At 40.1% G+C, this 27,978-nt stretch overlaps 1 protein-coding gene across 1 annotated transcript in view; it reads left to right on the plus strand.

The window, feature by feature from the left end:
• Positions 1–12,324, plus strand: part of PLXDC2 (plexin domain containing 2) — a 174,918-nt gene extending 162,594 nt beyond the window's left edge. Inside the window, exons 13-14 of the mRNA XM_056857104.1 lie at positions 4,361–4,521; positions 12,072–12,324. Of these exons, the coding sequence (XP_056713082.1) occupies positions 4,361–4,521; positions 12,072–12,188 (278 nt within the window). The 3' untranslated portion in view covers positions 12,189–12,324. The remainder of the gene's footprint in view (positions 1–4,360; positions 4,522–12,071) is intronic.
• Positions 12,325–27,978: the final 15,654 nt, after the last annotated feature.

The following is a 27,978-nucleotide window of genomic DNA, read 5'->3' on the forward strand; positions in this document are numbered from 1 at the left end:
CTCTTTATCATTACTTTGCCCCAAACAGTAGGAATCAGTGGTGGTTGCCAGTGATATTAATAATAATAAGAAGAGTTGGCTTTTATATGCTGATTTTCTCTACATTTTAAGGAGAATCAAACCAGCTTACAATCTCCTTCCCTTCCTCTCCCCACAACAGACTCCTTGTGAGGCAGGTGGGGCTGAGAGAGTTTGTAGAGAACTGTGATTAGCCCAGGGTCCCCCAGCAGGCTTCATATGGAGGAATCGGGAATCAAACCTGGTTCTCCAGATTACAGTCCACCACTCTCAACCACTACACCATGCTGGCTCTCACTAAGGATATGAACAAAGGGCCATTTTAAACATCATATTTTTAAGACTATATTTTAAGACTTTATATTTTAAGACTATTTCATCCGTTAACAGGCGGTTCCACTCCATGACTTGAACATCCCTGTGCCTTCCCACTTTCCATCATTACTGCTGGGAAAATCTGCAAAGTATAGCAGATTTAACAGTGTAATTCTATGCAGAGCTATTCCAGTCTGAGGCCATTGATGTTAGGCTTTAGACTAGAGTAGCTCTGCAAAAGATTGCCCTGGAATTCAAATCAAATGGGGGTGTAACAGCTATCTATGGCATTTTTATCTCACCATTCTTCCAAGGAGCTCAGGGTGGTCTTGAAGGGTGTGTGTCCCTCCAGTTTATCTTCACAACAGCTCTGTGAGGTAAATCAGGCTGAGAGAAAGAGACTGCTCCAAGGTCATCCTGCAAATTTTATGGAAGAGTAACAATCTGAAACCGAGCCTGCACAGGCACAGTCCAACACTATAACCACTTCACCACTCTAGCTTTGTATGTATTTATGTATGTGTGTGTGTATGTATGTATGTATGTATGTATTGATTTATTTATTTATTTAGAGAATTTGTATCTCATGTTTCTACTAACATAGATCTAAAGACTACTTTTGAGGAAAGTATAAAAACCTATAAAATAATGTATCACCACTGCCGTGGAAAATCACAAATAAAAGGTAGCAGCAATAAAACAGAACTAAAGACTGCAGTAAGTTATAAATAAATAAATAGGAGCCCCATGGCGCAGAGTGGTAAGCTGCAGTACTGCAGTCCAAGCTCTGCTCATGACCTGAGTTCGATCCCGACGGAAGTCTGTTTCAGGTAGCTGGCTCAAGGTTGACTCAGCCTTCCATCCTTCCGAGGTTGGTAAAATGAGTACCCAGCTTGCTGGGGGTAAAGGGAAGATGACTGGGGAAGGCAGTGGCAAACCACCCCGTAAACAAAGTCTGCATGAAAAACGTCGGGATATGACATCACCCATGGGTCAGGAATGACCCGGTGCTTTCACAGGGGACCTTTACCTTTTTAAGTTATAAATGCATCAATAAAAGCAAATAAAACCAGTTTGAAACTAGCACTAAAACAAGCAGTCAATAGTAAAAGTCCATAAAATCAGCAGGGGGGAAATAGTTTAATTCCATAGTTGCTTTATCCCTTCCGGAATAATATCTGGAAGTTAAAGGGTTGGATCCAAACTAAATTTTCCTAGGGCAGGAAAACCCTATTATTTGCACATCAGTTTCATCTCAGGGTGGGCAGGCAGAGCAGGAAAGCTGCCACCAATTTTTAACCTTGGGCAGTAGGTGGTCTTCAGGTACCTGGTGCTAAACCATTTCAAGCTTTAAAGCCAACCACAGCACTTTGAGTTGGACCTGTTTAAATCAGTTACCAGCACAACTGGTATAAAACTGGTGAAATGTGATCTGTGTGATGGGCCCCAGTTAAAACCCTTTCAGTTGCCTTCTGAACCAGTTACAGCTTCCAGACATTCTTCAAAGGCAGTACCATACAGAGTGTGATACAGTAATTTTATCTGGATGTCACCAAGACATGTATAACTGTGGCCAGCAATAGCTGCAGTGAGAAAACCAGCCTTAGTCGGTAAAGTGAACTCCTTGCAATCCCATCAACTGCTTCTCAGCTAGCAGGGTTGCATACAAACACATTCCCACATTACGAACGGGTGGTTCTGGATGGAGTTGTACTTCCCTTTAAACAAGTTATAAACCTTATTCTGATTCAGCTGTACTATGTATCTTGTCTGTTTTTCTGATGCACCCAGATAGAATAGCCAGTGATGGAGGCAGGTCAGGAATGTAAGGAGCTGAATGGCAACTCAGAGCATCATTCACCAATTACCTTATGTGAATGAATAGTCTTACAAGCCCTGTTCTCTTGGTCATTCTTGAAGCTGCAGTATTTACCTTAGTTCTGAGTTGGGACTTCTTCCCTTTTCCCTTCTCATGTGGTCAAGATGGCTTACTTAGGTGAAAGTTTATTATTTGTTTTTGTTTTGTTTTTGTTTATTAAAATGCTTGGCATGCAGAAGGTCCCAGGTCCAATCCCCAGCATCTCCAGTTAAAGGGGCTAGGCAAGTAGGTGATGTGAAAGACTTCTGCTGAGACCCTGGAGAGTTGCTGCTGGTCTGAGTAGATGATACTGACTTTGATGGACTAAGGGTCTGATTCAGTATAAGGCAGCTTCATGTGTTCATGTGTTCCTTTCCTCTTGGTTCAAGGCGGCTTACAATAAATAATAGTTTAGTAAGTTTAGTCCTTCATTGGCTTGTGGCCATCAAAAAGATGAGAGCATTGGAAAAGAGAGCTTCTTCCTCATGTCCTGAGAATTTATAATTTATAACTTCCTTTGGGAGTTCATTCCTTTCTGGGGTCAGTCCTAGCCTTCCTGACTATCTCATTTGCATAAGTGTGCACTTGAGTGACCTGTGCTTGGGAAAGAGATGACTCATTTCCTGTAGTTTTCCTTTTGCAAGTCCTTTACTGGTATTGTAGCCTGTGGGGGCATGGGCAGAGTGTAGCCCCAATCAATGAAATACTGAGATGGAGTCTAGCGTGGGTGGCATTTCTCCACAGCTTGCCCAAAGTCAGCGAAGAGATTAATTGATTAATTTAATGCAGTATGGTTACCCTTCATCATTGTGTTGGGAGATCTTAGTAAATCTAGAGGCAGACACCAGGAAATGAATTCTGACTCCTGTTTTGTCCACTCCATTACTAAATGGGGACTGAAGTGCTCAATATAGTAAATTCTTTCTTCTCCCTCCAGCTAGCTTGCCATGTACTATTGTTCGTAACACACTTTATGTTTGTCCTGGCAGGAGTCGCATTATGTATTTCAAAGCCTGGCAGAAGTAGTGTTTTGTGTTCCAAGGCTTCATGCCCCTATAGAAGGAGTAGAGTGCCTTGGGCTTCCAAAAGCAATATAATACATACAATGAGCAATACAATCAAACCGGATTACCACATTAGAAAACAATGCCATAAGACACTGTAATATAATACAATAAATAGTGCAATGTTTTTTTAATTCAGACATTAAACCTACAACCCATATTCCCTTTCTAAAAATGCCCCGTAGAACAATTGCACCACTATAGAACACTTTTATCTGTGCCTTAGAGCTGATGCAGCCTTTTTGCGCTTTGGGTGTCAATATAGAAACTGCTTTCCAAACAGCACACACAAATTTTCAACCTTCTTTTAATGCCACTTCTAGTTTTGTATAATGTTGATCACAATATCTGTGGAGGGTTTGTATTTATGTCACAACAAGCTGAACAACTCATTGTTAACTATCCCATCTGTTCCAGTGGCTCATGGTGTCCAAAACCAAAATCATTCTTAGCTGGCAGCATCCAGTGTTAACAAACTAAAGGTGCACTCCAGTTTTAGTTTTGGGCTGAGGCTGAAGTAATTCTGCGTAGGATTGCACTGTAAATGTACTAAATAAATGTTAATGTTAAATGTTAATTTTAGACAGGTAGGTTGAGATGTATTTCTCTAGGCAACATTCTCTCTGTCACTTTCTCCTTTGTAGATGTGTTGCAGTATTGCTCTGTAGCTTAGCAAAATGATGGCAATATTTTTATATGGTACTTGGTCTCTCTTCAGATCAAAATACTGGAGTGCCATTTAATATTAATCTGCTCCACAGTAGTACTGAACTTGGGAAACCCATACTCCCTGCTATCCCAGTTTTACTGACTCTTCCTCAGGCAGATTTGTGACCATTCTTAACTTGAAGAGATGATAATATAAGCTTTCCAAATAATATTCAGTTAATGCATGAGGTTTGTAGGCAAGCGCAGATAGGCACATTTGCCGGAGAAGCCAAATGCAGATTCATGGCACAGTTAATTTAGAAATGTTAGAATGCCTGAATTAAGTTTGCACAGGGCTATGGTGGTAATGTTTATTGACATTATAGGAGTGTCCCACAAAAGAAAAACACAAGGGAAACCATGCCAGGCATAATCCGAATGTTTTCCCCCCCTGCAGCCTCAACAGATGACAGTGCAGCAGAGAAGAAAGGTGGAACTCTTCACGCTGGCTTAATTGTCGGAATTTTCATCCTGGTCCTGATTGTGGCAGCCGCTGTACTTGTGACAGTTTACATGTACCACCATCCAACATCAGCAGCGAGTCTTTTCTTTATTGAGGTGAGCTGCCTTTATGGTAATAAATCACTGAGGCTGCCACCTATTACCTTCGCAGGGCCTGGTCTTCTTCCTATACACTCAGACTCTGAAGGATTCTCTGAGTCCTGATAAGTGCCTCCATTCATCTTTTCTTGTCCCGCTTGTTGTTGTTTTTATTTGATTTACAACATTTGGCCTTTAGCCGGGGAGTAAGATAGCTGGCAGGGAGCGCATCTCCAGCCAGTTAAACAGCTGCGAGTTTGAACATGACCTTTTCCCACAACAATGTGTTAAATGACAGGCCTGGAGAATCACTGAGTTTCAAGAATAATTGCTGAGGTCACATAGTCTGTCTCCATCCAGCCTTCGATTCATCTTGGCAGTCATCCACAACTGCATCATGATCTCCTGATTAATTCTAGTTTCTTGTGTTGCATTATCAGCAGTGGTAAATAGTTCAACTAACTGAAGGTGTAACACTGTATATTCAGAATTTGCTTTCTTTTCACTGTTTCTTGAAGAGAGTTTACAACATTCCCATTTCAAACACAGTTGTGGCAACAATATAATGCCCACACTTCTGGCATCTGCAGGAAAGCTTCCAATATTTTTATTTTACTGTATGGTAAGCTAATGCCTAAAGAACTCATGGCAGCTTTCCTATGTCCCATGGCAGTTTCCGTTCCTGGTAGTTTACTGGGTGAGGCCTGCTTAGCTTCAGAAACCGAACTGCATCATGTTTTTTAAAACCATTCTTTCTTGTAGCAGTGGTACTGTTCAGTATACATGGATATGATTGTCTGGCCACCTGCAGAGAAGAGTGAGAAGACACAGCCATATTAATCTGGTTGGAGGTGCATATTCATTGCTATGCAAATAGCAGTCTGCATTAACACCTGATTGGCTGGGTTTGCCATTACAGAACAAGCCTGGGGGTTCTTGTGTTTGTGGCTCAAATCAAGGTTAAACTGTTATCTAGAATCATTGTTTGGAGGGAAGGAAATAAGAGTTTGTGATTCATGTGAAACAACAAACTACAGTTTGCTGAGAAAGGCTTTAATTTCTGAGCTGTTTGCTGGAAGAGAAACTGCCATGGAAGATATGTAAGCTTCCATGAGCTCTTCAGAAGTAAACAAAGGTGAAGAACAGGATCCCTCCTATCCATCCCCTCCCCAGTTTTTCATTTGGTATTGCATCTAAATTATGGCCATGTGCAATTGAAGCTGATAATGTATACATCATTTCCATAGTAACTAGGCCATAGTGAAGGTTGAAGATGTAACAACTTCCATTACAGTTTCATTACAGGAGTTTGAAATATCAGGACATAATACTACAAATATTAGTTTTAGAAAGCATAGCATAACAGAACAATTTTGAAGTTAAAGATGCAGGAAAACTATCTGGCAAAATTAATCATCATAAATCCAACACTGATTCATTTTAGAGTGGGACTTAAGTAATCCCTGTTGAAATAGACAAGACTTCTATAATGCCTAGTACAGAGGGGGGCACCAGGGGGGCACCCATGGGTATCATAGTGCCACCAACACCTTTCCTGATGCCCGCCAAATGTTTTTAGAAAGGGGGCTGAGCCAGGTGGGGCTTTTTCCCAGCAGAGCTTCTGATTGGCCATTGGAGATCTAATTAGTTGTGCAGATTTTTAAGAAGTTGCTTCAGCATCAGCTGCCACCACAACACAAGGAACTTCAGTGCATGAAGGTAGAAAATATTTTTATACAATATGTTCATTTTAAAAGGCATCCTGTTAAACAGACCTTCTGCCTGGAATACTGAAGAATTACTGAAGTAGTCATTTTGTAGTTGCAACAACCACCTCAGGTTAGAATTCAAAAGGTGCCTGCAGGCTCAAATGTTTTGGGGACCCCTGGCCTAGTAGTTTATATTGTGAAAACTCTGCTGGATAAAGATTAGTAGTATCGCAAGGATGCCACCGGCCACAACAAATTGGTCTGGCACAGGGGCTGATGCCTTAATGCAGTTTTCCCGCTAGTTTTGGATGGGATTACGCTCTCAAAAAATCATAACACTTTTGATAATTCTTAGCACTACTTATGTGTGTGTGATTTTTTCAAATTCACATGATGGTAATAGAAAATAGCAATTCAAAAATTGGCTCTTGAAACCTTGATTCGCTTATCACCGCTAAGAATTCTAACTAAAGCTGACCTGAATATTTGTCTTTTCTTATTTTTGCATCCAGCCCTACCCTTTTGACAAAGTAGAAGAATTTATTTTAAAAAAGAGCGTAGGCAACCATGCAAGTCTTTCATCTGAAGCTGCAGAACTTGTCTAAGCATGTCTCTTTCCAGCTTGATTAGTGTTTTCATTACATAAGTTCTTTGAGTGGGTACAGAAAAGTCAGTGCAAGGTGGAGGTAATATTTCAGAATGAAACAGAAACTGTAGAAATGTTTTATAATTCAGCCCTAATGCTATCATTCCACACACCTTAATAAATTAATAAGTTATCACATGGAGCAAAATTGTCAGCAGTATAGTAAACGTCCTCATATTTTACACTTCTCTGCAAGCAGTAAATGGCAAAGATGTTTAATGTAATGGAGATCTTCCATGGTGAACTGCTGTTTTTCTACTTGGTAAGTCTCGCAGTATGTGAAATTCTTTCAGATGCCAGTGATGTATGCATTGGTAGATGAAACAACATGTTTATGAAATTATCTCCTCTGTAGTTGTTATGAGTTTTTGTTGTGGAATAAGTGCATGGAAAGAAATGCATATAAAGAGATTATTTAGAGTCTCAGCAAACTAACACTGAAGCAAAGTGCATGCAGTGCTCGTAATTGCGGTAACTGAATTCTTATAATAGGTAAAATGTACTGCATTACTGGCGTACATAAAAATTATATAGCTCCTTGTAAGGCATAACAATATGCTCCTCTGTTTCTTCAGGCGCCAAGGGAAAGCAGTCATTAAATGCCAATATCCTTATATTCTTGTGCTTGCGCTATATGTGAAAATCATTATTCCCCACTGAGCACATCTGTTCACTCACTCTATAACCAATCTTCTCCTTCATCACTTATCCCCTAATCTTTATCTCCCCGTGGCATGTGCATAGCTGATCACTCCTGCCCGTTTGCTCATAGTGTCCAGAGCATTTCTTCTTCTTTGCTTGATTCTTTGTGCGTACAATACCATGTAAAACTTCCCCTGTTGAATTCAGTAACACTTTCACTGTTTCATTTAGTAACACTTGCATTGTTTTTAAACAATTTAAATCACTGTTATCTTTGTCTTAGAGATAACACTGTTCTGCAGTCTTGCTCTTCTTTTTTCTTGCTTTCTTTTTTTTTGCCATCAAGTCACAGCTGACTTATGGCAATCCCATAGGATTTTCAAGGCAAGAGACATTCAGAGGTGGTTTGCTGTTGCCTGCCTCCACGTCACAACCCTGGTATTCCTTGGAGGTCTCCCACACAAATACTAACCAGGGCTGACCCTGCTTAGCTTCTGAGATCTGATGAGATCAGGCTAGCCTGAGGCTATCCAGGTCAGAATATACTCTTCTTACACATTTGTTAAAATTGCTTTAGAGGTTTTTCAAGCAGATCCTTACCAATCAATCAGAGTTCTCTGTCCAGTTGGCAGTACTTTTGCAGTTATGCTGGCACATTATGAATATATAAAAGCCTGCCTGAGTTTCTTTTCTTAAGTAAATAATGGTGAGCTGATTCCTGTTTCAAAGTCATCTGAACATTTCTAGGCTGATTATGGAAAAATACCCAGGAATTTTCATTTCAGAAAGACATTGCTTGGATGTTAAACAAGGAAATGGGCTGTTTAACTGTGTCTGGTGAACAATTATAATAATCCCTAAACTACAGTAGTGTTCAAGGATTTATTTTAGTTGCACAGGGCACTGAAACATTCCACATACTACAAACTCTCTTCCTCCAGAAACAGGGTTTTTGTACTGAGTTCCATGAAGTGTTTGCTAGTCTAGCTAGTGGTGGCTCTGCAATATTTCCAGTCTCTTGTTGCTCTGCCAGATCTCACTGGATTTCTGCTGATGAAGGTCATTTGGGCTACCCTGGTTATTTTCATTGAGCTGCACTACCAAGAAGGAAGCCCTGACCATCAGGCAGGACACTACAGGGCTCAGCGATTGAAGCCACCATCATCTGGAAGGCGGGAGCTGAGAGTTGACAAAGCTTCCTCCACCATTATCAGTGCCAAACGACAGTCCCATCTTTGCAGTATTCTACCAGGTCCCAGCAGTTGCTGCAGCATTTTGATAAAGCTTCTTTTGTCGTATAAAACAACAGTGACAAAAATGGAGCTGTGCATCTCAGCAACTGGTTTTAATTTTTAAGCTTGTGATTGGTTTTTAATTTGTAAGCCGCTTTGGGAGCCGGTGCAGCTGAAAAGCAGCATGTAATTAAATAAATAAATCCAATAAAATAAGGTGTAAAACAGGTCCTTTCCAGTTATGCTTCCTGCAGGTTGTTTAACTGGAGATACTAAAGATTGGACCTAGAGCCATGCAAACCATGTGATGTCTTGCTAAACTGTGGGTCTGCAATGTGAAACTGCCCTTCCAAATAGATATGTTCTCTCTTTTCCGAGCCACAGTAAAATTTATTTGGCTTGTAAACTGTTACGGGAACTCAGTGAAAAGCATAGTAGGGTCCAATTGTTTCATTATTGCAGATCAGTAAAGTCAGAGACAAAAGCTAACAGACCCAATTTCCTATCACAAGTATGTCTAGAGCTAGACTGTAGTGTTTCCACAGGGAATCAAGTTTTTCTTTAGATGAAGGATAGATAAATGTTTGGTGTTTATGGCCTTTGCTGTGTCTTTGGCCTATAAAAATTCAGCTAGCTCCTGCATTCATGTAAGGTCACATTCGATGACCAATATCTGTGACTTCTTGATCATTAAAATAGTTGCTACATCGCCACATCTTTGTGGATGCAACCATCAAGCATTATCTTTCCACTGAAAGTGTTGATTTGAAGTTACCAAGTAATGACAGCAGAGTAGGTTGCCTAAAAGGATCCAGTGACAAATCCATATCCTGGAAACCAACAATCTCACAATGGTTTGAAAAATACATATGGACTGATGCTGTCTTTATACTTACATTTCCAGACCATTATAAAGAAAGACCACTGTTCAGGAAATTGATCTGTGAAAAGATCATCAACATTGTTTGTAATACTCTTGTCCAACAAAGGAGCCAACCAGATAACCTAATTTTGTTGATTTCTACCATTTGAGGATTGGTGAACTTCATGTTAACCGGGATGAAAATTGTTATCGGAATTCATGCTTGAGGCCCTTGAACAAGGGAGTGAGCTTCTTTACCTATCTGATAAGGATTATTTCAGCTAGATTTTATTTGAAACAGACTCACTGGTCCTTCCAAAAAGTAGCATCAGGTTTCTTAACCAGGAACCCCTGCAGTTAGAGTCTTTGCAACCTGATAGGTGAACATAGCAGAAACCACTTGGAATTCAATAAACACTATTTTATTTATGCTTGCACATTTTATTAGCACACAACTTCCATTACATTAACTTTCTGTTATTCAGCAGCAAATCCACATACAATCAGATTTCCTAGAGCTGTATCAGTAGAACACATCTTACCACAGGCCTTAATTTTCTGCTCTTGGAACCCAGCCAAAGTTCCCAGGGAAAAACTCAGATCGTTGTTCATCAGGGATGGACTCTCATGCTGTCTGGTCCATAGTGGATTTCTTATCTTACTCTCAGTCAAAATCATGGGATCCTTATAGCCTCTGATCAGCAGACTCATAGCTGCACAGGTCATGGAGCTGCACTGGATGAAACTATCCCTTACCCAAAGTACCAGCTCCACTGATACAAGTGACTCAGGGGTAATTTTGACCCCTTTCCTTTGCTGATTTCCCCACATGGCTGTTAATCCCCATGGGTTCAGCAACACCAGGGTTCAACTTTTCCAGCATATTTCACTTCACAGCAGTCCATTATTATTATTACCTTTTGGAAAGAACTACCCTAATCGGCTAAGCCAAGGCCAGACCACTTCAGTAAGAACCTCACCCATTAGAAGGAAACTATCCCAAACATTTACATTTGATAAGTCTGTTTTACTTAGATAATGCCACCATAATCAATAAGTCTGTATTTGGGTTTGTAGCATACATTATTCATATGGTGCTCATGCCCTTAGTCTGAGTTTCTGGGTTTCTATAGCTGTTGCTAAAACAAACAAAAAAGGAGTGAGAATTTTGTTTTTTCATGATGAGCTGCAGTAGGTTGAAACTCTTCAAACCACACAAGACCAATTAGCTCACTTTTTTATCAATTAATAACTAAAATATGTTCAGTTCTGAATGTGTCAGAAGCCCAATCAAGTGAACTATGGAGTGCTTGTCATTTAGGCAAAAAACCCCTCTCCTGTCCTTTGTGTTATTTGCAGTGGGGAACTCAACAAGCAAAATAAAGATATTTCTGTCACCTCAAACATTAAAAGAAATGCCGCCGAAAGCTCCAGTTTTGCTAGTTTAGATCTGGTGTTTTAAGTACCCTGCAGAGTTGTTGCATTATGTTCAACAGCTGCTGTTTCCACTGCATCTCATGTTATATAAACTGAAGATTTTCTGTTCCATTTTGCCACAATAAAAGAGGATGTTTAAGCACGAGATGTGTTTATATCCATATACATCTTTGCTGAAAACATTGACTCTGTTTAATCTGATGTACCCTTATAGGAGTGATAGAATCACAGCTGTGATGTACTGAGAGATTATGTAATCCAATTCCTGATTAGAGCACCTTGCCATGTTGGTTTCACACATTAACTGTCTTTTACAGTCTAGTTATGCAGCAGGATGTTTCAGAAGGAAAAGAAGGAGCTAACTTGTTTTGACATGAACTTTCAGTCTTTTCAGAATCTGGTTGATTAGACCTAGGAAGCAGACGAAGCAGATTGGTTCAGTTGTAATGCCAAATCATGGTTTGGAGCAATGTGGGCAAAATGGGGGAGGTTGTTGCTGGTCTTCCTCCTCCTGTCACCAGCATCAGTCTAATTAATTACCACACTTTTCATGGCACAGCACAGGTTGCTATTACATCTATACCAGCAGCCATGGTTTGTGATCATTTTACAAACCATGGTTTTTCAGTTTCCTAACCTAGTTGGATGGCAGTGGGAGAGTTAGAACTGGAAATGTGTTGTGCCATTTAGTACACAGCTTCTGAAATAAAGAAACTTTATCCTATCTGCCCTAAATTGTGAGGGAGGCTTTCCCGTGGGTAAGAGGGATAATGTCTGAAATTTTCAATTTATGAATTGGAAAGAAGTTACAGGGGGAAATGTTTTCTACTGAAACCAATGGAAATAACTATTAATAGCCCCAAACATATCATAATAACCGGACAATTATTTTTTTACTGAGCAAAAACCTGAATAGTTTGTGCACATCCCAAATGTAAATACTATACTTTTATACACCATTACATAGAATTAGCCTTAGCAGTTGATCTAGAGCAACTCCAAGAATCTGACTTTGTGCTGTTATTTGTTTGCTGTTTTAGCGTCGTCCGAGTAGATGGCCTGCGATGAAATTTCGAAGAGGCTCTGGCCACCCTGCATACGCTGAAGTGGAACCAGTTGGCGAGAAAGAAGGCTTTATTGTATCGGAGCAATGCTAGGATTTCTGTGGCAGATCACCAGTACTGGCTTACAGGTGTAAGACGTTTTATCTGCCTCTCACTTAAAGGAAAGGAAACCTAAACTGCTGTAACCTGAGAGAGACAAAATAGATTTCTCGGTAAACTTTCTCCAAGAAAAGAAGAAGAAGAAGAAGTCCATGGGATCCCTGGTCGTTCTTGCCCAGAGCAAGATGGTGTAAAATATTTCATTCACATCTCAGAAACACCTACCGTCTAAGAATACGGACACAGTTGCCATGCTCTTGGTTTCAGTGTAAGACTAATCAAGGACATGTATACAAAGCTTTAGCTCAGAGAAGTGCTTCCCTGTTTGATCCAGCTCTCTGGTGTTTTTTAACGGTCGCAAATGGTTACCCTTTTCATGACCAGAGGCAATGATCTTCATTGACAAGGCTACTGACAAGAACTGATACAGATAACATAGCTAAGCCATTTTCTATAATTCCATGAGTAATACAGACTTGGATTTTTTTTCTTTTCTTTCCATTCCATAAACATGATATATATCTGGAAATAGCAGAGTGTTTCTTGTATTCTGTAGGATTATATACTGTGATTTCCCCCCACAACTATATTTGACTAGAAAGTTTTCTTTTTTTAAAAAAAGCAAGAAGGTTTTTCACTATGGTGAAATTGGGCTGTCCAACTAGTGAAATAGTGAAATTGGGCTAATATTCAGTTTCAATGTTCACAAAAATGAGATTTCAGCTACAATCCTATATATAGTAATTGAGGAGTAAGCCCTGTTGAATTCAGTGGCACTTGCTCCTTAATAGCTATGCGTAGGATTTGGCTGTGAATTTCAGTGATATTGTTTACACTTCTAAATGATGTTGAACCAGACATGGAGGATGTTTCTAGCTGATGATGGGGAAAAACAGCCACAAGATACATGCTGTCGGGTGAGGGAATATTACCATTGATATCTCTCGCTGTTGTTGTATCACAGGTGACTAAAGAGCAACATTTTGGTTCCAATCCACCCTTCTCATATTAAATGTGTTGCAAATCCATGCAGATACATATAGTAATATTGTTTAATGCACATAGTAGCTGCATAAATATATAAATAAATATATATAAATATAAATATATATATTTTTATAGCTAACACAAGGCAGGCTCTTGTGAATGTTAAAGAGTGCATTTTCGCCATCCAGACGATGGAAATAGATTGCATTGTTGCATATTTCCACTGAGCTGTAAAATAATCCTTAATATTAAAATAAATTTTTATGTTATGTAGGGAAAGTGGTTCATTTAACTGCAGTGCTATAACTTTGCCTGTCTCTTGGAGCCACAGATTCTTTAACAGCACACCCCTTTCCTTCCTTGACAAGAAAAAGATAATATTTTTAAAAGAAGACTCCCAGTGAAATATTTCCATTGGCACAAAGGGATCAATATACATTGAGCTACTCAAAACTTGATTCAGATTTTGTATGTGACCTTTTTTTTATTATTATTATTATTTACATATCATATGAACAGAAGAATTTGATTTGTGGTAAGGTACAATTTCCAGCATTTTAAGTTTCAGGTTTCAAGTTGTTTAGATACCTTTTCAGGTGCCACCTTTCTAGCACAGCGATTTGCATTTTCATATCAATACTTGTATGGTTCCTTTTTTAAAACAAAAACAAAAACATGATTTTTACCTGTTATTTCCTTCAGTAAATAATACAATACTGTAATTTCTGTATTTATTATTTGTTCTGTCTAATCCATTTTGCTGTGTGTTTCTAGGTCTTGAAGAGAAAGTTTAAACATAACCAAGATGGGTGGTAATGCTATGAATTTTTTTTAAATTACAGTATTTTAGAAATCTATAGGTAACGTCTTGCGGCACCTTAAATACTAACATGTGCTGTGACATAAGTGTTCATGAACCACTTCAAAAGATATATGAAGTGTTACACTTAGCTGCCAGAGGTATATCGGTACAAGGCTACAAACCAAAGAGGTAATAATTAAAAAGGGAGAATAGGAAGCCCAACACTGCATTATATTGCAAAGCACAGATGATCTGGTCAAAACGCTAAACAGTCCTATCAGGAGTGGGTGTGGGCCATTCCCAACCAGTGATGAATTGGCATAGTACGATGAATAGTGAACACAAATCTGTAAAGAGGCATGATTATTATCTGTAGTGAGCTACTTCCTTCTTGTCCTTATTAAGGCTAAGCTTGAGATGGTAACATCCACCTATGCAGAACAGTTTAGCAGCTTCATACTAGAATCACCTTTTCAGGCCTTTTTTCTGGAGACTTGGCCAAGTCTAAGCTTGTTTATATGAGTTTCTAATTTTTTATGTCTGATTTATATCAATTTTCTGGCATTGGTGCAGTCTTGTTTGGTTTAAGAAAATGGCAGAAGGGCATTGCATATAACAAACAATCTCATCAGAAAGGTGCAAGAGAATGAGCCTATGGAAGTGTGGATGACATAGCTGAATTCGATAAGTGTGTTGTTCTAGCGGATATGGGTCCAAGCTGATTGGGAGCTTGTATGGGGCCTTATCTTCAGTGGGTGGTCCACCGTTGCTGGTGTATAGTTGCTTCAGGTTGGGTAGTATCATCAAGAAAGACAGGTTTTCTCCCTTCCAAAGAAAGAAATAGATCTCTGTTTCTTTTAATCCGTGAAACTCTTTGTAACAAACACCAGCCTTGTGTTATGTGACCTTTTATAAGCAACTCTTTTACTAAGACTTACTAGATCATGACTTCTCACAGGAAAAAGTTCCAGGAATTGATAATAAAGAACATGTGAATCAGTCCATCAAGGTCAGTATTGTCTACTGTATCCTCTACAGAAAGCTTGCAGCTCACTCTGCTGTCTCCATCCCTGTCTGTTAACAGCTCTCCTTCAACTGTCTATTCCCAACTGTCAGTTTTCTAACTTCTATCTTTAGAATTCCATTTGAACTCCCTGTCAATCAAGGGGTTCTACGATCAGAACAACTCCTCAGAATGCAGCTGTCCATCACAGTTACCTGAAGCAGGACCTCAGAAAATGACTTTTAGCCATATCCTATCACTTGGCTCAGTTAAAGTGTAGTGCATTTCTCCAGAGGAAGAGCTTCTTGCACTGGAGGAAGGCTTAGTGGGGTGGAGGAAGACTCCATAGTTAGCCAAGTGGAGTGGTAGGGTATCACCCACAGTACTTGGCCAGGGATTGAGGGTTGTCTCCATTGGATTTATTTATCAAAAATAAATAAATATTATTTATGCCATATTTGAAAATAATAAAAAAGGCATTATGTCCTCAGCACTAGAATCCCTAGCATCTCCTGAGGCGACGTGGTGCAAATGATGCCATCCCTGTGCAAACAGAGCATTTGCCTTCTAGTGCTTGCCATCTCCATAAGGTCAATGTAGCATCTGAAACTGATTTTGCTCCTGAAACTGTTATACTAACGCATGCAATTAATTCAGAGAGCTGTAGTGACATCTTCGTACCTGGTAAATGCTTGCTCTCAGCAAATATCATAGGGCAAATTACAAACAACAGACGATAAATAGGCCTAATATAAACAATTACAGAATTTTCAGTTGGCATTATTTTAAAGCACGAATGGATACACTTGATATTCTGTTCATTTATTCCAATTATGATACCACTTAAAATTCATGTCGCTCCAGAGCCCTATTTTGGCCAACCCACAGCAGTTATAATCCTTCCCAACAGATGCTTTTCACAACATTTCTGTTAATTTAGCTGGTTTAAGGAACATTGGCAGTAAGACAGTCACATGAACCCAGACTGACCATTTTGGACACGATCTGCCGGAAGGTCCTCTTATCATGCTGTACCGCAGTTCATATTCATTTCAGTGGGACATGCACAGCAGAGTTTCCCGTGCATTGCACCCTTGGGATTTAGTTTAAGAAACCAACTCTTGGTCTCTTTATAATGGTGCATGTCAATGCTGTGAACTGTGCAGTGGCTGAATCTGCCATCCTAAATATACTTATTATGGTTTAAGCCTCACTGAATTCAGCAGAACTTGCTTCAGAGTGTGCACACTTACGACTGTGCTGCAGGTCATCTGGGGCACAAAACTGTGTGCGAGGGAAGAATTAATCAGTTTCCCCCAAATTCGACATCTTTTGCATGTGTATTTTTACAGAGCAATAAAAAAAAAGAAATGAAATCTCAGACTATTATTTCAAGCACTGCCTATTTCCTGAAAAGTTGTTGATAGGCTTTAGTGAAATATTTGCCATGTTTAACATTAGGCTAATGCATTGATCCCGTTGTGTTATTCAGAATACACAGAGATGAATTTCTGGATTCATTACACCGGCCAATAAGCATATATCTGTGTCTGTAGAATACTGACATCTATAGGGAAATAAATTCCTACATCCTTGACAAATGTACCAGACTATCATCAATGTCGGCTTTGATATACTGTGTAGTAATTCCTGCCTCTCCTTGTGAAGCAAGAATGTAATGAAGTTATCTGTAGCTGTCATGTAAGTCCATATGGTTTTTTTACATTTTTAATTAAACTGGATGGATTAAAAATGATACAAATATGATTCTTTACTCCAAAGGCTGGGCTTAAGTATCTGCAATGGCAAAGAATCCTATTGTTATCATTTGCATCACAGATTTTGATTTAAAAGCCTTTCCACTCTAAAATAAAATAAAATAAATACAGGCTGATTACTTCATAACCATCTTCCCCAAGTTTTTAAACAGCAAACACTTTTATTGATCAATAAATTTACACCTTTAGTAGGAATTGTGTTCACACACACACACAAACTCAAACAATGGCTTCCACTACCTATTAGGGTTGGGAAATCCCTGGAGATTTTGGGGTGGAACTTGGGGTTGGGCAGGGTTTGGTGAGGGGAGGGGTACAATGCCCGAGAGTCCATCATCCAAAGCATTTTCTCCAGAGGAACTGATCTCTATAGCCTGGAGATCAGTTGTAATTCTGGGTGGTCTCCAGGCCCCACCTGGAGGCTGGCAATTCTGAGGGGAAAAGGTAGGTTTATAGACCCCACAAAAATCTATGCTCCATAATGTAGGCCAGTGTTAAGTTAATGCACATTAGTATACATATATACATTTAGGAACAGACAGGTAACCATCTCAGGAGTCTATACACTGCAAGTGGAACAGGAATTGAGACAACAAGAGACAAGGGTACAAACCTATTTAACTGACTACGGAAGTCGAAAGATTACACAGTACAGTTACCAATAAATGTTTGCTTTCTGCTTGCGTGCTGCGACACACAATCAGAAAATGGGATATATCCAGTCCTTTTCTTCAAGTGGAAGCAAGTAAAGAGGTTTTCAGGTCAGCCTAGGGTGAAGCTCCGCAAATTGTTCAGGTAGACATGGTCTTCTGGTAAGCGCCTTGGTGAAACTTCTTGATAACAGGCATTGAATGTCTCTTGTTTGTTTCTTATGTTCAAGAGAATCCTTGTGTATTCTACCTGTTTCCTCATTTCTCTAGTCTGTGCTCCTTGAACATTTATTGATTGATTGAAAAATTTATACCTTTCATTTTCTCCCAAAGGCAACTGTGACAAACATACATGCAAAAGCACTGATCTAAACAGGTTCAGGCAAAAAAGGGGGGAACCCTGAGAAAATAAACCCTTTCCTTTACCATGAAACAATAAGCCTTTTCCAGAGAGTAATGGCCATTAAATAAAATGGGGCTTACTTCTGAGTAGACCTGCTTAGCCTTGCTTCCATTGTGAACGATCTTCCTGAGACTCTTCACTACATCTAGTCTTGACATCCCCTATATATCATTTCCATTTATGTAGTTAATGTTATTGAGTCCTGCCAGCTCAGCACTGTGTATCTGTGTGTGAGTTAGCAATCTGTCAGCAAAGATGCACTGAACAAAAAGGCTCCTCCTAGCAAAGTTTATGCACAAATGGATCCTAGCAAGAGTGGGCCTTAAACCTGTAGTGCCAACCTGTGCTAAATTTGCCAAACCTTCCTACAAAATGCAGTGCTGTACATAGAATGAATGATCATGTATCTTCCCATTGTAATTGCTGTGCGAATGTTTATCCACATTTGGTAGCTGAACTCTGATTCATTCTGGAGATAGAGATTGAGGTTTCATGTGGTAAGAAGCTTCCAGGTGATTGTAGTAACAAGGAATTCCAACAGCCATTCTAGTTACCTAGGAAAGGCTCCTTCCATTTCTTAGCACTGCCTCTGCCCTCTCTCTGGCAGCACCAGAATTTTTCTTGGGCTTGGAGTAGCACAGAGGTACAAGGAGAACCCTTGGGACTGCTGGATGCGGAGACAAATGGCAGGAACTGTCTGTCTTCATACTCGGAGTTGTGAACAGTGCTGAGATATCGGGTTGTAAGCAGCCAAAGAGGGAATGCTGAAACCAACCTTTGGGTCGGAATTCCTGAGTTTGTTTTTAGAGAAACAACTAAAGCAGAATGTGCTTGAGTAGGAATGACCAAATCCAACATTTGGTGGAAGTTTCTCCAGGTCCCCAGTGCTTTTATATTCAAAGTTACATGTGTGTACAGTGCTGTCAAATTACAGACAACTTATGGTGACTCCATAGAGTTTTCAAGGCAAGAGAGGAACTGAGGTGGTTTGCCATGGCCTCCTTCTGTGTAGCAACCCTGGGATTCCTTGGCGGTCTCCCATCAAGTTATAGGACTAGATAAATGGAATCATTTGAGGCTAGCTAAAGCTGATCTAGAGCTGTATGACTTGTTGCAAGAAAGGTGATCAAGGGAAATAGCATGCAAATGTTCTTCCAGGGTGCTCACCTGTGCCTACACAGCTGCTGCACCGTAATTTTCTTGAAGCATGAAAAGCCATTTCTCTTTAAGCCAGAGCAATTTGTTTATTCAAACTGCATGGCTCCTGTAGCATTGCAGATTGGGTTTGTTCTGACTGCATCATACTGGTGTGTTATGCAGTAAAGGTTCCATTCTTTTGGCAGCTGCATAAAGGCCAGCTACTCCTTAGAAAAGGGTCTCTGTGGGGGGGGGAATAGTTTATACAAAATGTTTATTCGGGACACTAGTATTTTTAGTCAACTTAGTTTAGTGCTTTTGGGATGATGATGGTTTTCTGACCTTCGCCAAGAAACCTTTAAAATGCAGAACAGTTTGAAGGAAGCCAAAAAGCACGTCGGAATCCAAATGAAGCAAAAGCCCCAATAAGTCAGATAAAATGTGAGCATGTTTTTGACAGCAGCAAAGATACAAACTCTATTATGTAACGAGATGAGTTGTCGTTTGCTGTGGTATAATTGCTTGTGACATTACTACAAATTAAACCTGGGGTGGGGTGAGTGGAGGAGGAGAGAATCCCTGACATGACCAACATGGCTAGGACAAAAATCCTAACATAATGAGTTTGTGCAATGCAGTTCAATTTAAGAAGCAATTGAAAAATCCAATAAACATGGGACAAACTGTACCAATAATGTTTGGTCCTTTTTACTATTGTTGCTCCACCCCCTAGAGACAAAGTTAGGCAAGAATCACTGCTGTAGGCTCATGCCTTGAGCTAGGTGCAGTTGGCAAAACATGGCTTATAAGGTTTCCAAGGAAAGTCACTCATATCTAACTTGAAAGAGGACCATCTGAATGTCTTATGCCTGATATTTCAATTTGAAAATCTGTTTTGCTTCTACCTGGAGCAAATTAAACCCATGAGGGTTTTTTTCCTGTCCTTTTTCCCCCTTTTCCCTCACCCATTTAAAGTAATGAGAATCATTGTAATGCATTGGTTAGAGCATCAAACCAGAATCTGGTAGAGACAGGTTCAAGTCCCTACTTGCCATTGGACTCACTGGATGACTTCGGACCAGTCACTCTATTTCAGACCTACGTACCTCAGAGGACTCTCGTGAAGATAAAATGTGAGAAAGTAGTACACTCAACAGTAGGGATGTACACCTGAAATTATTAGGGGTACTTTTCGTATTTGAATTTTGGGGAGGGCATAAATACCAGTGTTCTGGAATATGATGGTCCCAAATACTAGTTTGGTGTTCAGGAGAGCAAGCGTGGTGTAGTGGTTAAGAGCAGTGGCTTGGAGCAGTGGACTCTGATCTGGAGAACCGGGTTTGATTCCCCACTCCTCCACACGAGCAGCAAAGGCTAATCTGGTGAACTGGATTTGTTTCCCCACTCTTACACATGAAGCCAGCTGAGTGACCTTGGGCTAGTCACACTCTGCAGCCTCACCTACCTCACAGGGTGTCTATTGTGGGGAGGGGGAGGGAAGGTGATTGTAAGCTGATTTGATTCATCCATCTGTGGATATTTTAATCCAGAGACTGGACAAGTGAACACGCAAGACAGACCCATTTACAAACTTGAGAAGCCCCAGATTTGAAGAAAAATCTGAAATCTCAAAACACACACTGCAAGGATTAACCCTCCCAATTATAAAAGCAGAGCCCAATAGATTCAAGAAACAAATGCCTTGTCAGTGCTCATTGTGAGGGTTGCTATACAACACTACTGGCAGCCTTCAAGGTTGAGAAAGTCGTCATATAAAAACCAACTCTTCAGGTTTGGGTTTTTTTAGAATTCTGAAATTATTCGGGTTCATTATTCTCCATGGGGAATCTTTCTAGGAGGGCTAGAGTGGGTGTTTTTAGAGAAAACGACACCAATATTGCAGCAGAGTTGGTGCTGCCCATCCACTAAAAAAAACAAACCAAGTTTCAAGTGAATTGGGCCCCTTGGGACCATGAACAAGATGTCCCCTGCCATTCTCCATTGTTTCCTTTGAGGTGAAAAAACCCATGCTTTCTCCAGAGCAAAGAGTAGTCAGGCACGCAAGCACAAACAACCACTGGCCAAAAGTCTCCCAGTGCAAACAGAACCAACAAGCCCAAGAAAACCAACATCAAATCAGATAATCCCAGCAGAACCACAGGCCAATGTGGCAAGCCCAACACATCTAATGTCAAGCCAGAGAATCCAAGCCAAAGCAATTGAAGCGGTGGGGGGATGGCCGGCCTCTACTAGCAGAACACTGGTAGGTGTTGTAGAGTCTGTTACAAGCTGGACCTGAATTTGGAGGAGTTTAGTTCAGCTCATAACTGGGCAGAGATTTTGGGTCGGGGGAGGGGGTGTAATTTGATTTCCCCCAGTTCTTAATTTTTCTCTCTTTAAACATTGGATGGTAAAAACAAAGTGGTGAAAAGGTTCCATGCTTTTCTTGCAACTGGGGGATTACATCAATACTATACCTATGCATAAAGTCCAACTTTGCATATGTGTTCACTGCTCCCTAGCAGGTAATGTGCTGCAGCAGATGGCTTTTCGGTATGAGATTTGGGGTCAAAACAAAATTAGGATTAAGTACTGCTTAATGAGCTGCTTAATTTGTACAAAAAGTTGTACCCGTTTGCTGATTCTCACCTTGACAACATATTGATATAACAGATGATGAAATAATTATGAAAGGGATTTCTCACTCAGCAATTGTGAAAATGAGATCTTTTGTGGGGAAAATGTTCATAAGGAAATGGTTTTCCTGAAGAGCCTGCCGATGCTTTATAGTTCTTCCTTTTGAAAGAAATATGGTATGTTGTGAGATCCTTTGTCCTGTTTCTTTTTCCACTCTGGGAGCAAGGACATCTCATTTCTCCTTGTTTCCAAACAGACTCATATTGAACTTTGTGCAGATGAAATCCACATCCATCAAGCAGCAGCACAGGAAATTGCTTTCAAGTATGCTTCCATTTACAGATTAATAAATCTGCTTGTGTATAAGAATACCCGCTGGAAGGGGCGCAGCATTTACTTGCAAATAGATCTATGGGTGGTAGCCAGTGCAGCTAGCCATTTTGAGAAGCTACCCTGCATGTAGGCCTCCATGTGATTAAGCTCCCCAGCCTGCCATTTCTTCAATGAGTTACTGACTTCCCTAGGACAACACCTAGAAGAGGAGACCCTCCGTCTAGGGCAAGATTCCAGCAATGGATGATCCCAAACACAATACAGGCATACCTCGTTTTATTGTGCTTCGCTTTATTGCACTTAGCAGATATTGCATTTTCGAGCAAGTCTTTCTGCACCATTTTTTCCAAAAGCATGTGTTCACTTAATGTCTCTGAGTCATATTATTATTACAGTACATTGTTTTTTAGACATAATGGTATTGCACACTTAATAGACTGTAGTATAGTGTAAACATAACTTTTATATGCACTGAGAAACCAAAATATTTGTGTGACCCACTTTATTGCGATATTTGCTTTATTACAATGGTGTGGAACCAAACCCGCAATATCTCTGAGGTATGCTTGTAGCTGGAGTGTATGCAAGTTGATCAGTATTGCATTTCCATTGGTGACTAATCAGCCATAATAAACTTATTATTTTTACATAAACCTACATTTCTCAATTGTGGCCACAACCTGACCTCTAAATCTAGTAAAACATGATTCCATATTATCATCCACTCTATTATATATTTCAAACACATATAATGGGCATTAGATAGTTGTCAGTGAAAGTATGACATCCACACAATTACTGAGGTGGCGATTTTATTAGAAAGGGGAACTTTAGAGGCAGATCTTAAATCACTGGTGTGGATGGAGTAGCAAACCTTGTTTCCTGAATTGACATGTGGGCTTTAAACTGAGAGCTCTGTTTATAACAAGAGGTGTCAGTTCCATTTGTGTTAGCAGACCCTGCTGACAGATGACTCATCAGCGGCACTGATTCTTGAAGGAGCATCCCAAATGGGCAGTGAAAAGTAACTACACTGGCAGTCAGAGTTCATTATCGAGACTGCTGGTGAAAGACCCAAATCCTTGAAAACCAAATTCAAGTACAAACCAAGAGCTTCCAGGACACCTTCTCTGGAGAGCCCAAAGCACAATCAAAGAAGGAATTCATCCACTGAAAAGATCAATGGCTTGTGTGTCTTTTCTTTTTTTTCGTGTGAACACAAGAGCAGTTTATTTCTACCAGTAACAACAGATGTTGTATAGAGTGGCTTATATTTATTGGTGAGTTGCAGAGCATCAAGAGACGCAAAAGTAGGCATTAGCACTGCTAATACAACTACTCGATGGGTAACTGGATACATCCCAAAATCATGCATAAGAAAGACATAATTGGATGTGCCAGAAACAAAATGGCAGCTTCTACAAAATTACAGCTTTTCTGAGCTGGTCTGAAGTGCTCGGGCAGGAGAACCTTTCCTCTGCCGTTTTCCCAAAGACACCCCAAACAGTAACTTGCCCAGCAGGCAAAAAATTATAGATTTATTCCTATGTGGGATCTGGTGGGGGAGGAAGCAGGGACGAACCTGCTAAATTGGCTAGCAGCGGTTGAGTAAGACCTGGCTGAGTCTATTCCTCCTCTGCTTCTTATCAGAATTTAAGACCGGGTGTGCTCTGAGATATGAGCCAAAGCACTCTTGTCCTTCATCTCTTGCATTTAGCCATAATTAGAAGTGTCAAGAAAATGTCTCCGTTGGTGCAGTGGACTTATTAGAAAGGAACTTGGAGATTCAGGGAGCCAACCGGGTTCCAGACAGATCTCCTTAGGGATGCTTCCAGTGGCTTTGTGGCTTATCTGTTCAGTACTTTTTATTAATCTGTGTATTGTTGGAATATTTCCCAACTGAGAGAAGAAAAGAGAATTCAAATCTATAAAAATATCATTGCAGTAGGGGAAAAATTAGAAAAGAGAGAAAGGAAGAATTGCAGTGTGGTCTTGCCACTTATTTTTCAGGACACCAAAATCCTAAAATTAGTTTTGCACAGTTTGTAAGAGACCTGTGGGGGAAAAGAAGAATATGTCCTTTCATCAGCATTCAGAACTTGCATTCCCAGTCTTAATTTCATGATATATTGCTGGCCTTGTTTACAACTTACCTTTCATTTTGCACTGCATCCTTACCTCGCCTGCTTTTGCCTTTCAGCAATATTTTTCTCAGTACAAATGCACCAATGTTCAGCTTTTGCTTTTCCAGTTTTTCCTATGGAGAACAGAGGCCTGGTTAAAAAGATATGAAAGATCTCTCAAGGGAAGAGATTACTTATAAAGAAAAAGTGACACCTTGAACTAGAAGGTGATGAGTGAGACAGGGAAACCTGTGGTTAGTTTCTCTCCTGTTTCTATCACGTAAGGGATGAGAATGGCTTATAAGTCAGAACTGCCACCACATCAAACAGCCTTTCCATTCGGGAGGTATTTAAATGTCATCCATATTAAAAACTCCTCTAGCAATTTTTGTTCACCTGTAGAGCTGCTAGTTAAAATGTACTTGTCAATTCCGCCTCTCTGAGTATCCACCTGCAATTTGTACAGAAATCCTTGCTGTGAGCACCTGCCTCAAGTCCCGTTGAATTTAGCATTTTGGGTGCTGATTACATATTTGCAACAATTCAAATCTGTACATATGCTAAAGCTGGTTGTATTTCAGTATTGCTTGATATGTCTTTTGTGCTGATTCTGCCCATCGTAATATGCAGTATCCAGACTCCCCAAGTAACACATGCTCAGTGTGCAAATTAACAGGGAAATCAATATTTACCACACTTTCTTTATGTTTGCAAATGCAAAACCAGGAAAAATATATACAAATGGGTTTGGATTCCTCAAAGGATTTCTACTGATTGAAAGGGTGGTGAATGCTGATTTCTCCCTCTTGCTGTAGAACTCCAAACCCCAACCCGTGTCATTCCCTTTCTCTCAGGAGCAGCATTTGGGAGCAAAGGTGTTTTGAGCTTCGGTGGGAAGGAAAAGGCAAAGAACTTGCACTTCACAGAAATTTTAAGTGGGATCCAAGCCCTAATATGAAAGCACCAAGCATTTATACACACACACAGAGGGAGAATTCCTTCACAATATAGCATACATACCTTTTTTACAAAAATAAAAATATATTGAATATGTCAATTTTATCCATTGGCCAGATGGGAGCAATATCTAGGGTTGCCAGGTTTTGAGGCGGAGCCTGAGGAGGGCGGGGTTTGGGGAGGGACTTCAATGTTATAGAGTCCAGTTGCCAAAGCGGCCATTTTCTCCAGGTGTACTGATCTTTATCAGCTGGAGATCCCTACTAATAGTAGGAGATCTACAGCCACCACCTGGAGGTTGGCAACCTTAGCAATATCCCAAAGGAATATCACTGAATGCACAGTATAGCAGTCATTAAAAAGAATTCCCCTTCTTATCCCATGAATAAAATGTGTTCCATGAATGAACAAAGGAAGCCATTTCTCACAAACTCTGCGTCACAGTAGTACAGATTCTTAAACATGATTTGGTGACTTGTGTACAAATGCTTCTATTTTTCTGGGCCTCACCCTTTTCTTTGTTTTCCCTTTCTTTCTTCTTGTGAGGATTTTGTTGTTCTTGTTGAACTCTTACAGCATCCTAGAGTTATTATCCTTCAGGGCTCCTCTCCCCCCACCCCCACCCCAAATCTCTAAAAATGAAATTTCAGAATTGGGAGTAGATATGTCTTGTCGCTAGCACACATGCATAAAGATTCAGGTCCATGAACATTAACACGCAGAACAGAGTCTGCCATTTCACACTGCAGCGGTTGAGATGCGTTTTCAATTGTGAATAATTGTTCAAAGACAAACATGTTTTGTTTTCGGTTTTGTGCAAGGGTACACTAAAAGGGTACAGACATTGTCTTAGCTTTTATGTCAGTGGAGGGCAAGCTATTTCTGAATAAATAAATACTGCGGGCAGAATGAGGCCTCAAGGGAAGAGAGAACAGAGCCGTGGCCAGTGATCCTCGGCACAAGAACTTTCAATAGTCATCTATGTAATTCATACAAAGATCCTTATATTGTCTGGAGGTGCATAATGTACTCTATGCCATACAAAGTGCTATTGAAACACTATGCACCACTGAGAGTTTGCTCAGATGCTGCAACATACGTCATGTTTATAAGCCTAGCTTTGTTTTATTTCTTTTTTTCATACTACAACACAGAACATAAGATCAAAGATGACAAAGTTTAGAAAAGACAAATAACAGTTATAAACATCAATCTGCAAATGAAGAGTAGATTTCCAAAACAAATGAAGGGTGTAGCATATTGCATATGTATGATGTATGTTTGTCATTGAGTGGATGTGGTTGCATGGTGTAATTGTGCAAGTAGTTGAAAATATTATTTGGTTAGGATGTGGTGACCTTTTTTTTTTTTCCTTTACAGGGCTATTGTTGATTTGAAATGTATGGGTTTTGTTTGGCGATGGCGGAAGGGCTAACACTGACAGCAGGGGGCAGAAGGGTTCACTTTGTTGTAATTATTGGGGAGGGAGGTGTTGGCAGCTTGCTGTTAAGCCAGAAGGACACAGTGGGTTTCTGGAGTGAAGTCATGGGTACAGAGTGGGTGAAGGGTAGAAAGGGAGAGGAAATAAGAGAAACAAGAAAAAGAAATATTCCTTATTCTTGTTAGAAAACTATTTTACTATTTTATCATAAGTCTTATTTTTGTAAAGAATAAATATTGTTTTGGATTTCATGAAATCAGCCTTTCCACGTGTTCTCATAGCTCGAGCATAATGGTAAATGGAGGGGGCAGTTTCAGTGGTTCACCCCAGGGCAGGGGTCCCCAACCATTCTGAGCCGGTAGGCACATTTGGAATTCTGACACAGCATGGTGGGCGCAGCAACAAAATGGCTGTCACAAAATGGCTGCTGCAGGAGGCGGAGCCAGCCACAAAATGATTGCCGCAGCTTAACTTCAGTAATAGTGCAGATCCTTATGCTGTGGTGGCAGCTGCTGCCAAAGCAACATTAAAAATTATCTGCACAGCCAATCAGAAGCCTTGCTGGGCAAAAGCTCTACATGGCCCTGCCCTCTTCCTGAAAATACTTGGCAGGCACCAGAAAAGGTGTTGGTGGGCACCATGGCACCCACAAGCACCATGTTGGGGACCCCTGCCCTAGGGGGTCACAAGTGAGCACACAACATTCCTTCTAGGTAGGGATACGTGTGCAGAAGCTTCCTACCTAGGTAAGCTGGGGTGCAGGCATCAGAGACATTTTTAAAAGAAAACTTTACATGAATTACTGAAGCGTTGATGAGGATTTCAGCCAACAACATCTCATCAATAGCTTTCTTATAAATTGCTTGTCTTAAAAAAGGAATCATTCACAATTACCAGCATAATATTTGCTTGTTTTCATTTGAGCATTCAGTTCTTTATTAGGTATTAAAACATGTCTCTCAGTTCCTATGAGTTAGTCTGCAATTTCACATTTCTGCTCAGAGTTATTGCTTGCAATCCATACAAATGTCAAAAATGAATTTTCATGCGTTCTATGAATATGGAAATCAGTCAATCAAGACTGCACTTCCAACCCGCCATGAAGTATATTTAGACACTATAATTACTTGTTTGTGTTTGTTTTGAAGTTGATCATTTTCATGACAACTCCTAAAATTATGTTCGGTATTATGAGAAATAGTATAACTGTCTATTATCAAATAAATATTTATAGAAAATATATTGTGAGCTCTTAAAAACATGCCAGTTTTCTCTAATGGAAGCACAATTACCAATGGGTTTTCTTTGTGCTAGCTGGAGCTTCTCTTGTGAAAAATTACCCCAAATCTGTGACATTTTATCTATGACCACTTTCGGCATTGTTTATGCATTCCTGACCAGAGAGAGTCCATTTTGTTTATTTTGGTTAAGTATTCCATAGCAAAGAAGTCTTCGAGAAAGCACAGTGCTGTAAGTTGTAAACACATTTCAGATTTTTAAGGCCATTAATGGAAAGATGGTGGCAAACGAATC

This window comes from Euleptes europaea, chromosome 11 (genome assembly GCF_029931775.1).
Source record: "Euleptes europaea isolate rEulEur1 chromosome 11, rEulEur1.hap1, whole genome shotgun sequence".
Taxonomy (NCBI): Eukaryota; Metazoa; Chordata; class Lepidosauria; order Squamata; family Sphaerodactylidae; genus Euleptes; species Euleptes europaea.